Here is a 13,514-nt window from a genome sequence, read left to right on the forward strand (position 1 = left end):
TTTTTGCCAATATTTAAAAAGAAATCAAAGAGTTTATAAAACACAGTGCATCATGCCCTGTGTCCTCCTAATGACCTTCCTTGCACTAAGAGTAAGTTCTCCTGATTGACAGTGACCTTGCGAGCTGAGTCTGATTTACATGGTGTTCTCTCTTCCCATCCCTTCCCCGACCCTCATCCTCCCACCCTGGTCTTGTTCTTTGACTGATTTTGCTGCAGTCTCACTATCATTGTATCAGTCCTCCTTCCACATGGAGCATCATCTTCCTGACTCTCCACTGCCTCCCCTCCTCCTGCTCTCCCGCTCCACCTCCCTCCTTGCTCCATTGTCTGTTTGTGTCTTCAGCCCATCATCTTCTCCTCTTCCCATTATTGTTTGACTCTCAATTTCCACAGAAAGCTTTTTCCTGACTACAATATATGATAGTATATATTAATTATATCTATTGCACATTAATATATTAATTAATATGTTGTATGTTAGTTAATATGTTATATGCTAATTATATATAAATATATTATGGACATATGTATGCAGAGAGAAACACTGTAGTTATTTATCTCATTATCCTATTTTTAATTTTCTACATGAGTTTTTATTTGAAATTGTTTATGAATCTATTCATTTTTGTTGTCTATTTCCCAAGGGCCGATTGTAACATTCAGGACAACAGGAGTCTTATCTTCTTCGCTGATGGATTTTCAGTCCTTTTAATGATGCCTGACTTAAAACAGCTGTAATGATAAAAAAAAAAAAAGGAAAGATAGATGAGTGGAGGCAAATTTATCACATTGGCCTTGAATGGAGGGAGTGAAGTTATAGAAATCTTGGACTCATGAGTAAATAATTTAATGTAATAAAATTCTTCTTTGTGGACAATAGTAAAAGAATGAAATTAAATCTCCATTAAAGAAGTGAAAAAGTCCAGAATCTGCAAATACACCATTGTATTTTCAGCCATAAACTATTTACTGGAGTTTGGCCAAGATATATGAAAAAGTAGAGCTTCATGAGATGATAAAACTTGAGCTTTAAAAATAAGGACTAGGATATTTATGCAAAGCATCAGATTTTTAGTCACTCTATTTTGGGGAGGTTTTATGGATGTGTGGCATGAAAACTCTTGACATTTCAGAGTGACAGTAGTGGATGGTGAACGAGGAGGTACCCATGGAAAAGAGAGAAAAGAAATAGGATTAATTGTCTAAGAGAATATCATAGGGCACGGCTGTTTGGTTTTTATCCTTCTGGCACATCACTGAAATAATTTGATGCTCAGCCAATGAACATAAAACATATTTTTAGAGTATAATCTCAGTGTCCAGTTAATTCAAAGACAAATTGTTTCTGAGACCATCGCTGATGGGTCCAGGGTAGCTGCGGGATGTATTGCTGGATCCAACTTTAGCTTAGTAGCTGGAAAAATATGTGCTTCTATTTTCCAAGGTTTGTGTGTTATTTCTTGGCTGTATTGATCTCACCACTTTTCTTGAAAATGTGTTGTTTCTGTGGTGTATAATTTGATTCCATTTCTGCTAGGTAGGAAAATTGAATCTTTGTCCTTGAGAATATTATGACTGAGATACGAATGACAGTCAAAGAAAGCCACATGTGGGCACAGAGATGCACAAATCTTCACCTTCTCAAATGTATCTTTGGCTCAAAATAGAAGGAAATCATATAATAAATACATATGCACAGTAATGAAGGGACTCGATGTCTATAGTAAGATTTTTCCCTTTTTTGGAGTACTTTTAAGCAAATTTGATGCAATGACCTGTAATATTTCCAGAATGTTACTTCAGATTATAAACAGGATTTCACTATGAAAAGAACTGCTTTGTATGTAACAAAGTTATGTACCATTATTGGATAAAAATATAAATGTTAAGATTTCATTCTTGCAAATATGGATACTTTATGCCCAATAAAATGTTCATGATATTCTGTCAGTCATTAAATTTTCCTCAAGAAAGGAGCAATGAGCAACCAAATCATAAGAGCTTCATAGTTTTCAAAATAAATTAGCATGTCCAAAAATCTCAATTTAATATCAAAGTTAATCTGCTCTTATAGAAAAAGAAGTAGCCATTTTTATTTTATATATAAATAAAATATATATATTTTAATTATTTATTTATTTATATTACTTATATATATTTCCTTTTCAACCAAAAAAAATTGGTTTTCAAAAATAGCTTATCTAACTTTGGTTGGCCCTACACTCATGTATATATGGGTAGCACTAACTTGACTGAGTGTGTTATCAAAAAAGTTAAAATAAATAAAAAGAGCATGGTGGCACATACCTTTAATCCTAGCACTTCCCTAGGGAGACAGGTGCAGGTGGTTTTTTGAGTTCCAGACCAGGCAGGCCTACATAATGAGACCTTTTCTCAAAATAAACAAACAAAAAAAACCCAAACAAACAGAAAGATAAGAAATTGGTAATGGGAAGTGCTGTGTATAGTATAGGGAGACTTTGGGGGAGGAATGAGGTTCAGATGTTATTATATTTTATTGTGTATAAAATTCTCAATAATAAAGAAAAATGCCCGAAAAATTATCTAATATTATCTCAAGTGATGGTTAATATGAACCATTAATTTGACAAAACTCAACTGGAAGAAGGAACTCTGGGCATATCTGTGGGAGATTATCTTGATTAAGTTAATTGAGGTGGGAAGACATGCCCACCATGGGTAGCAGCATTCCCTAGGCAGAAGATTCTGGGCTGTATAACAGTAAGAAAGTAATTGGATCACTGGCATATGTGCACTAATTCACAGCAATCAGCTCTTGACTATGGATGTACGTGATTATCTGCTTCAGATTGCTCATGCCTTGATTCCCTGTAATGATGGATTGTAAAATAAAATGAACCCTTTCTTCCCTAAATCACTCTCGTCAACAAATTACTGTAACTAGAAAAGAAAGTAATATAACCTAGTAGTTGATTCTTTGATAAATGTAATATAATAAATCAATCATTTAAAATCTGGAAGATTGTGCTCTTTATCAAAAACAATCTGTTTTAGCTTTAAAGAAATATATCTATAGAATTAGATTCCTGTTTAAGGAATATACCTATAAAATAAGATTGACCCATGGCATCTCTGTTCTTGGGGTGGCTGAGGAATATAAAAGGACTAGAAGAAATGCCCAGGACTTGAAAGATGGCACAGTTGGTAAAGTGCCAGCCATATGAACCTTGGAACATGGGTTTAGATCCCGAGAACATGTAAAAGCTAGGGGTGGCAGCAAGATTCTATAACCCCAGGTCTGGAATATAGAGACAGGTGAACCTTTAAAGTTCATTGGCCAGTCTGTCTGCTGAAATCACTGTGCTTCAGGTTAAGTGAAAGACCATGTCTCAAAAAACCAAAAGCGAAAAGTCACCGAAGAGGATATACAATGTCCATCTTAGACCTCCATGTGCACATGTACCCTCATACATGTGTGTATAAATCCACATGAACAAGTACACACACCACACATACACATAAGAGACAGAGGAGAGGAGAGGAGAGGAGAGGAGAGGAGAGGAGAGGAGAGGAGAGGAGAGGAGAGGAGAGGAGAGGAGAGGAGAGGTGGGAAGGGGAGGAGAAGGGAGAGGAGAGGAGAGGAGAGGAGAGGAGAGGAGAGGAGAGGAGAGGAGAGGAGAGGAGAGGAGAGGAGGGAAGGGGAGGAGAAGGGAGAGGAGAGGAGGGAAGGGGAGGAGAAGGGAGAGGAGGGGAGAGGGGGGAGGGGAGGGCCCCAAACAAGACAAAAAGTCAGACTTGTGTTCATTACTTTGCTCATTTAGTAATAATCGTTGCCAAAGCAAAACCCCAACATAACATCCTCTGTAGACATATCTAGGTCTCATCATGACCTTGTTTTCCCTCCTTCAGTTTGACCATGAGCCACGTAGCAGAGATATGGGAAATAGGCAACCTGAGTCACAAATGATGCTTTACATTGAAAGAACTAGACCCGAGTCCATTGCATTTCTCAATAGACTGTCATTCTAAAGGAAGTTATCTATGTTTTATATGGTCTTTTTTTTTTTTCTTCACTCAATATCCTACCCAACCTTGTCTCTTTGCATATCAGAGGGGGTTGAGATTTGTGATGTGAACTGACTTGATTTGGCCACAGAGGAACTATACGGTTTTGTCTAAGTAATTTTACAAGGACAATAGAAGCTTTAATTTCTGCTTTGTGTCAAATTCTTTCCAAATGTATCTCTAAATCCCAGAGTAGTTAAGATAAAAAGACCTAGTCATTTGTGTGTGTGTGTGTGTGTGTGTGTCTGTATGTAGGTGTGCAAACATTGTCATGGGGGCCTGTTTTTAAGCGTGTGGAAGAATAAAAAAAGCTTTAAAAAATAATCTTGGCAATGCCATAACTGGAAACAGTAACCGATAAGTGTTTCATGACGAGAACTATCCACCGCACAAGACAAAAATTTGCCTAACTTAATTTTTTTCATAGTATTTCAATAAATTAAAAAATATTGTGGCACAAATATTCTCTCACAGGCATTCTTAAGTACAAAGTCACAATTATTAGAATCATACAAATGATAAATTTGTACTCTAAAAAAAACAGTTATAAATAAATTCTCCCAATAATACTTAATTAGAAAGTTGGAAACGTGCATATGTACTTGTAGCTGTTGAACTCTTTTTCATGTATTGAATATTCATGTAAAATGCACCCTTGGCACTATATCAGACTCTTCTCCATGAAGGACCCATTGATGACCCAGACTAGACCTTCCCTTCCCTGTCCAATAGAAGACCACTCATTATCCAGTGGCCTTTTTGTTACGGTGAAGAACAGCGAACTTTTATTCTTTCCAGAAAAAAAAAAAAATGGCCTTTCAAATTCAGTAACAGCATGTTCTGCTCCTCAGGAAACAAGGGAAGATCGAGACAGGACTCGGCTGGACTCCATGGTGCTGCTAATTATGAAACTGGACCAACTAGACCAAGACATCGAGAATGCACTCAGCACGGCCTCGTCCCCATCCAGCACCCCAACGAACCTACGGCGGCGGCACGTCCCTGTGAGCTCCCTGTTCCCTGCTCTCTTTCCTAGTGGAGTAGTGTTTCTTTGTGTCTGTTTTGCTGTTGTTATTAGTGTTACTTTAGCTTTTAGTTGTTTTTGTTTTTGTTTTTTCAAAAACTGGGGATCAACCCTCAAGTCTGGCCCACGCTAGGCAAGCAGTCTTCCACTTTGCTATTTCACCAGTCCTGTTTTTACTTTGAAACACAGACTAAGTAAGTTGGCCAGGCTGTCCTTAAACTCACTATGTAGCCCCGACTAACCTTGACCTTACTATGCTCCTGCCTTAGCTGTTCAAGAAGCTAGGATAACAAGGCTGTGCCCACCAAGACCAGCTAGGATAGTTTCTCTTTATCTCATATGGTCTCTCTCATAAGTGAAAATATTTGATGATGGCATCTACTAATCAATAAAACAGAACTCCATAGAGATCACTCAGTGGTCTCCATACGTCATACAGAGAGTCCATAGACACATGGGTGACAATAAAACTTAACATTAAAAAGGGAAGAAAATGGCCTTAGGAAAATCTACTTCTTCGGGATTAGGCCCTCTTTGATGTAGTAGATTGATAGTATAACTATATTTACTACTATTCAATGACATGATACAAACATTACAAATGCTATGTCTATCTTGATAACTACACTATTTCTAGCTTTTCAAGTTATGACTAGTTATTTCTAAGACATAAATTCTTATTCTGTAAACTTATAGCGCATGAAAAAAACATGTTTAATAAGTATTTTCTGCATGGACAGATGGATGGATGGATGGATGGATGGATGGATGGATGGATGGATGGATGATGGATGGATAGATAAGTGGATGGGTGGGTGGGCAGGTGGATGGTTGGATGGGTGGATGGATGGATGGATGAATGGTTGGATGGGTGGATGGATGGATGGATGGATGAATGGATGGATGGATGGATGGATGGATGGATGGATGGATGGATGGATGGGTAGATGGATAAGTGGATAAGTGGATGGGTGGGGGCAGGTGGATGGTTGGATGGGTGGATGGTTGAGTGGATGGGTGGGGGTGGTTGGTTAAATGGGAGATGGATGCATAGATGCAGGTGAACTAATTCTGTATACTGAAAAAAACAACTCTGATGAGAGTGATGTGTTAGTACTCTAAAATATACTCTGAAAAATAATGAAGAGGACAGAAGTGAGAGTTTTACCCCATTAAGTTCACATGACAGATACTTCAATGGGATTCCAAAACTAAAACAAAATTTAGAAGGAATAGATCCTACAATTGGCTCTACCCTTTACATATTTATTAATAGTTTCATGTTAAGTGGCTTGGTTTATGTAAATCTAGCATATATAGCATAGAGTTTAACTCTTATTAAGCCACATCCTGGTTTTATTAAACAAGAGTTTTCATTACACAATAATAAATAAACTGAATCAAGAAATTTATATTTACATGAGATTCAAAATGTAGAATATCACATAGGCAGGTTTGAACACCTACAGTAACAGTAATTTTTTGTGCCTAGTTCCTTACTTAGTATAGTTTCACTGTTGATTCTGAGGTAAAGGAGCAAGGGTTAACACAAGGTGGATGGTACTCAATCTGTTCCACATAAGTCCCCACACTCATTCCTCATGATGTTCCAAGATGAGTAAGATGTATATGGAAGTTGATGATTGCATATGCCAGAGTTGGAACAAAAATAAACCTAGCCAGGCTTAATCCAGGGCTATAGCCTTCGATCAGGCTAAAATGAGAAGCTGATATCTCTAGAACAACAACCATCATAATAATCATCTGATTGATATGAAACTAGAGTTGAATCTTGAAAGCTGATAAACATGCAATTTTCATTTTTGATAATCTTAATAATTTTTCTTATCCTTCAAGACTCATTGCAAATATTTTCTTTTTTTTTTTTTTTTTTTGGTTTTTCGAGACAGGGTTTCTCTGTGTAGTTTTGGTGCCTATCCTGGATCTTACTCTGTAGACCAGGCTGGCCTCCAACTCACAGAGATCCGCCTGGCTCTGCCTTCCGAGTGCTGGGATTAAAGGCGTGCGCCACCACCGCCCGGCGCAAATATTTTCTTTACAGTGAGTTGTACTTAAATAGCTTTCTAGAAAAGAAAAAAAAAAAAAAGACCCGCTCTTTCTCTCCTTGGTGCTTAGTTATTTGCACATAGTTTCATTTCAGCAAAGAGAAAAGGGATCTAAATGGGAGAAAAACAATCAAAGCGGTGTCCTAACCGCCCACAGGAAGGGATGTTTTAATTTGATTGACATATGAAGAGAGGACAAAGGTTCACACTCATTTTTCTCTAGTACCTTTCAAGGCAGAAATATCTTATTTTTATGAGGCCTTTGGACTTCATACCTCTTTGTCATTCATTTCTGGAGTATGTTTTATTTTTTAAAAATTTTCAGGGGTGAGTTGTTATAATCTCACACATTTTTTAATCTCTCTCTTCTCTCTCCATTCAATTTTTAGTTCTCATATATTAAATAGAAAAACACAGTTGAGGTTTCCTCAAAACACAGTGTTTTTGTTTCCTTTTCAAAAAGTAAGCTACCCCCTGCCTACTATACTTGCTTTTTATGCAGTAAGAATAAACCAAACACATGAACTAATATACATGATGATTGGATCATTTGTCTACATCTATGTTTGTGCTACTATATAAATTGTAAATTGGACTTCAATGATTCATACACTATAATGGAATATTATGTAATTATTACTGTAATTGTTGCCACTATAAACATAACATCTGTTTCAAAGATCTCAGTTTATCAATATAGTTGGAATAAGCAAAATAGGTCAGCAGAAACATTACAAATGTTGCTACTGAAGGTCAACTTTGGGTCCCCGCCTTATGACTGACTACCTGAGACCCTAAGAAAATTGTCTAATTTTTCAGTGGTAGGTTCGTGTCAGAGAGATAGACACCTACAGAGAATAATTGTTAAACTAATGGCTGGTTAGGGGGACAGATGAAGAAAACATACATAAGCAGACTTGCATGAATCTACCACAGAATAGGCTTGGCCACTGTTGCTTTTCTTCTCTTTGCTTCTAAACTCATATGACTAAACTGAGCTAGACGTAAACAACACATATCCATGGGCCTCAAAACGACTTTTCGATCTTGACTATCTTCTGGGTCACCCCTACTCTTTCTCTATGCTCATTGGTATTTAAATCTATGCTAATATTATCTCACTTGCACTTCCCATTCTTTTTGACAATTGTGCCATGGAATGAAAGGACTATGATGTCACGATTTTGACCTTGGTCATCCACCGAAGAGCACCAACCCAGAAAAAGACAAGGGAGAAACTGCCTCAGTCCTACTCTCCCACCCCACCACACGTTTAACTTTAGCAGGAAGAAGATGACATACAAGGAAGCAGTGCCGGGCAGTGGTGGCGCACGCCTTTAATCCCAGCACTCGGGAGGCAGAGCCAGGCGGATCGCTGTGAGTTCGAGGCCAGCCTGGGCTACCAAGTGAGCTCCAGGAAAGGCGCAAAGCTACACAGAGAAACCCTGTCTCGAAAAACAAAACAAAACAAAAAAAAAAAAACAAGGAAGCAGTGACTCTTCTAACATGCTAACATGCCCACTCTGTTTAAGAACACTTCCAAAATTCCCAGTTCTCTATATAATAAAGTTAGCTACATAATAAAGACTGTATTATATAGACTTATCTATATAATAAAGACTATAAATAGAGACAGATTCTGGGATGATGAAGAACAGCTTTCATGTGATGTCCATATGAAAACAAAGGGAGGGGTAAAGATTTGGATGAAGCTGCCTAGAGAAAAACCTAACAAACTGGCTATGCTTCGGTAGGTTCTCCAAACCCCAAGATCTGATTTTGGACTTTGTGGCCCCAAAACTTGACTATGTCTGAGCACCCCACTGTGTGCCAGTCCTGGGAGGCCTAACTAATGATAGTAATCTCTTAGAATGAGTGGCAGGTGGGAGACGGGGGTGGGGCTAGAAAAGAAAGCAGTAATTGTCAGTGCATTAAGCTTTGCTTGGGTTGCTCCATTCCCTCTCTTGATCTGATGATGAGCATTTGTGAGCCTCAGGGAAGGATGAGGGATTTGTTAGAGGTCACACAGATGGGGAGTCAGAAGTTTGCCAAGAGTCACACAGCTTGTGAGAGTCACTTCCACATCTTTCAGAAAAGCCAACTCTCATTCCGCCATATTGTAAACCTTCCCAAGGCCTTTTCTTCTCAAAAACAAGGTATTCTGAGTTTGAGCCACTAATTGTTTGTTCATGTGAATATGTAAACAGTCAGTATTGATAATCTTTGGGGGACATTTCAGTCACACCATAAGGACTCTTAAGAAATACATAGACTAGCGCCAAGTCACTGTCCCTTGATGGAGTTTGGGCACTATTCTGTAGTGGTTTTTGGTCTTCTTGATATTCTAAGCCCTTCCTATTGTTTAAGACTCTGTGCAGTACATTGTTTATAGTATATCAGTATACCAGGAGGAGAAAGAGAGATGGCATTGCTCTTTTTCATTTCATACATAAAGCCAAAAGTTTTGTGTTGTTTTTGGTCAAGCATCTCCCTATTTCAACCCTTTTGTGACCAGAGTTTCATATTCTTTTTACCTAGTTTGTCTTCCTTGAATTGATTCTTGGCCACTTTCCCATCAACTAACTCTGTACTCTCTGCCCTGAATCTCACATCCTAGGAGTAATTGCATTATTTCTAACATTTGAGCTTGCTTTCCATGTTGACTTTCACTACTCCATTGATGTCTGCTGCTTCTTCCATTACCTCCTCATCAATTACGAGTTTTGGACATCAGTATCCCCTCTTCTTAATTTTGCCCTTTATATCTTCTATTTAAATTATTGATTTAGGGGCTGGAGAGATCGCTCAGAGATTAAGAGCACTGGCTGTTCTTCCAGAGGTCCTGAGTTCAATTCCCAACAACCACATGGTGGCTCACAACCATCTACAATAAGATCTGGTGCCCTCTTCTGGCCTGCAGACATACATGCAGGCAGAACACTGTGTACATAATAAATAAATAAATCTTTAAAAAAAATTATTGATTTAATTTTTCCTGTTGAGTCACTTTGAATATTCTCCCTAGGAATCACCTGGCTTCCATTACCTTCTTCTTTATAGTGAATATCACCAGTGAAGCTTTACTTTGTGATATGAACATCTATGTAAAGGATGAATTTTAAGATTCCCACAATTTTGTGCCATAGTTGAATTGTATGTGGACCTCTTCCATAGCACATACCACTCTGGATAACCCACCCCAGTAAGAACTCCTCTGAGTTCTTAGCTCCCACCTGACATGGTGGAAGCATAGGGTACCAATGATACTGGAAAGTTTGATTTTTCCACAGGGCATCAAAGAAATAACAAAAGCAAAAATGGACAGTAGAGTGATAATTTAGTTTGCCTAAGATGCTTAAGTAGGGAGGGAATGAGTGTGAGATCTCAGGAGAGTTGGCCCATGATTTCTCACAGTAAGTAGTGGAGAGAAGGACTTCTGCTAAGCTTCCTATCCACGGCCCTATGAAATTGCTTCTTTAGCTGTATGTCAGGCCCTCAGCAAACAACATTGTAGTTACTTTATGAGGTTGAGCTTTGAGGTCAGGATCTGAGATTTAATATCAGCTCTGCCATGGAATGTGAGTTTAATCCAGAGATCTGCCTTGAGTCTGGGTGTCATTGTCTCCCCAAGGATGATAATAATACCTTCCACACAGGAAGAGCAAGCTGAAACAGATATAGCTGTAAAATGTGGTCTGTGCAAAGTAACAACCCAAGACTGATAATTCAAGAAAAAAATATTTCAACTCATACTCTTCTATGTGTGGTTAGAAAAATAAAAGATTACTCTGTAAACTATTTCATTAACTCACGGATAGGAAGACAAAATAAATGCAAAAGGTCCTTCTTTTTAAAAAAAGGAAAATTAAATGATTTATCACTCATGGCCTATACATGTAATGTTTATAAACTCCTGTTTTTGTTGGTATCAATTTCATATTAATTCAGCTTGAAATTCAAGTGAGCCATATTTTATTTAGAATTAAATATTTTTTTTTTATCTTCAAGGTAAAAACATAAAATAGGCTGAACTGGAGTCATTCCAAGCATAAAAAATTTGGTTACAATTACATCCTTCACACACACACACACACACACACACACACACACACACACACACACACACATTTCTTAAAGGAAGCAATATCACTATCCATATTCATTTACATGCTAATGATCTCTTATGACATTCCATCTGCAAAAAATGAGTTTCAATACTATTGGTGGTTTATAATATCATAGGGAAAAGCATTATTTACATTGTGAACTAAGACTGGGAAGGTTTGTTTTCATGTGGCATTTGCAAGGCCCTGTGAGAAAGTCTAGAAGCAAGGCACTCACTTTGTTACCTCTGTGATATTGTGAGTTACTGAAGGCCACATAAGGGGTGAGGGCTGCTGGTAGGAGGAAATGGGCATGGAGGGGGCATTCGAGTGCCTTTTTTCATGGCTGTGCATTTGTTTTTTTAACAGGATCTAGAATCAGGATCCGAAAGTGGAACAGATAGTATCTCAGTAAATCAGACACAGGTGACTCTGTCTTCTAACCCTGACTCTACCGATCCATCATCCACTACAGGGAGCAATTCTGGAACCAAACCCAAGGCCACGGTAAGTTGTAAAAATTCCCAGAGCAATAATCAATGTTGCTGAACATGAGGTAAGCATTGCTAGCTCTCTATTTAGTGTAGAAAGAAGACTGGGAGTCTTCGCTGTATCAATTTGATACTATTTACTGAAGCATCACCCTAAAAAATGTATCCTGTTTATTTTTTAAAATGGTTACATAAGTAGTTCACTAAAGTAAGCCCTGAATCCAGAATTATGCAAAATATGGTCCATGAATTCTGTTGCAGAACTTTAAACAGCCAAGAATGTAAAATGTAGAGATGAGTTTTCCTGTGTTGTTATCCTGATCAAACCACATACTCTTAGAAAATCTCTAAGCTTTGATGATGGATGGATGGATGGATGGATAAGATGTTGTCTAAGATGATATGATGATATGCAGAAATACAGTGTATAAAAACACACCATAATATTTCATGGGTATTCAATGATGTAGAACATGTAAAGTCTAGAATTTAATGGAGTGTAAGTTACTGCCCTTATTGCCCTAACTGACGGACTTTACATTGCCATCTACATGAATGAAAAAAAGAGTTTCCACACAGAGTAACACAGCACAGTCAACTCTGAATAGAAGATGTTTTCCTTTAAGGAAAATGTGAAGTGCAGTGGGAAAATAGTATTTTACTCTAAAAGGTAACATTTATGGGGGAAGTAATTACTGCTTCAAATATCTAAAGTCCACACAGTTCCAAAATAGCCTCTCCTAGTTGGGTGAAAATCACAGAGCCGTATTATTTTTTTAATCCCCATGTTAGCTTAACACAGAGAAATGAGTTTGGACTGTTTGTTTTCCTGTCTTGAAAATAAAGGCAGTTCTAAAATGGGACTAAAAGAATACTCTGGATTTAAGATGTGGTGGATTTACTGGGAGCTAAAGAGAATCAAAGCACACTGTTGAAATAGTAGATGAGCCTGGCCTTAGTGTTTCCATAGGTAGGAGTTAAATGGCCTGCTATCATTTATATTCAGATCATTTGATGATAAACATCTACTGAATATCTACTGCATACCATGCACTATGCCAAACTGGGAAGAAAAAAAAAAACTCAAGAGGAATAATGTCTTACTTTAAAAGATTTCCATTTTAGCAAAGCAGGGTAGGCACTTGAATAGTAAAATGCAAGGAAATGCTACAACATTGTGAGAGTGCTAGATGTGCAGGGGATAAAAGACATGAATAATGTTGGTTTGGGATACAGTACAAAAGACAGTCAACAGTAACATGCTAATTGGCAGACTCTAATGGAACGCCGTTCTTTAACTTAATGATAACCACTCTTGCCTTACCATTTTATAGGGGTTCTTTAACATACTGCAGAGCCCCACCATGCTGTCTTTGCACCCTCAGTGACTGAAGTCATGCATGTATGATTTAATGTAAAGATGCTATATGAAAATCTTTGAATCTGGATATTATAGGTTCTGATGTTTCAGTTCGGAGGGGATTTATTCTTATGTTTTGACTGAAATACAGCACTTACGACATAAAATGTATAAACATTAGAGTTAAGGGGTTTTCTCATCTGTATAAATCTAGACTATTGCATATCTGTATGCCCATGTGATTACCACCCAGGTCAAGACAAATTCTGAGGGACAGGGTGACGCTGGATTTGGATTGTATACTCTCCTGTCACATGTTTTTCTAATTGTCTGAAATTTATATGGTTAAAAGCAAGTGGTACTTACAGCCGTATTTAAATTCATTTTACTATTTCTCCAAAGGCTTTGTATGACATCTGTC

General features: G+C 37.7%; 1 protein-coding gene across 3 annotated transcripts in view; it reads left to right on the forward strand.

The window, feature by feature from the left end:
- Nucleotides 1-13,514, forward strand: part of Dlc1 (DLC1 Rho GTPase activating protein) — a 382,113-nt gene that overhangs the window by 94,357 nt on the left and 274,242 nt on the right. For all 3 annotated transcript variants that reach the window (XM_076553515.1, XM_042262901.2, XM_042262900.2), the window contains exons 3-4: nt 4,901-5,053; nt 11,612-11,749. In XM_076553515.1, coding sequence (XP_076409630.1) covers nt 4,901-5,053; nt 11,612-11,749 — 291 coding nt within the window. The remainder of the gene's footprint in view (nt 1-4,900; nt 5,054-11,611; nt 11,750-13,514) is intronic.

This window comes from Peromyscus maniculatus, chromosome 17 (genome assembly GCF_049852395.1).
Source record: "Peromyscus maniculatus bairdii isolate BWxNUB_F1_BW_parent chromosome 17, HU_Pman_BW_mat_3.1, whole genome shotgun sequence".
In the NCBI taxonomy this organism is placed as follows: Eukaryota; Metazoa; Chordata; class Mammalia; order Rodentia; family Cricetidae; genus Peromyscus; species Peromyscus maniculatus.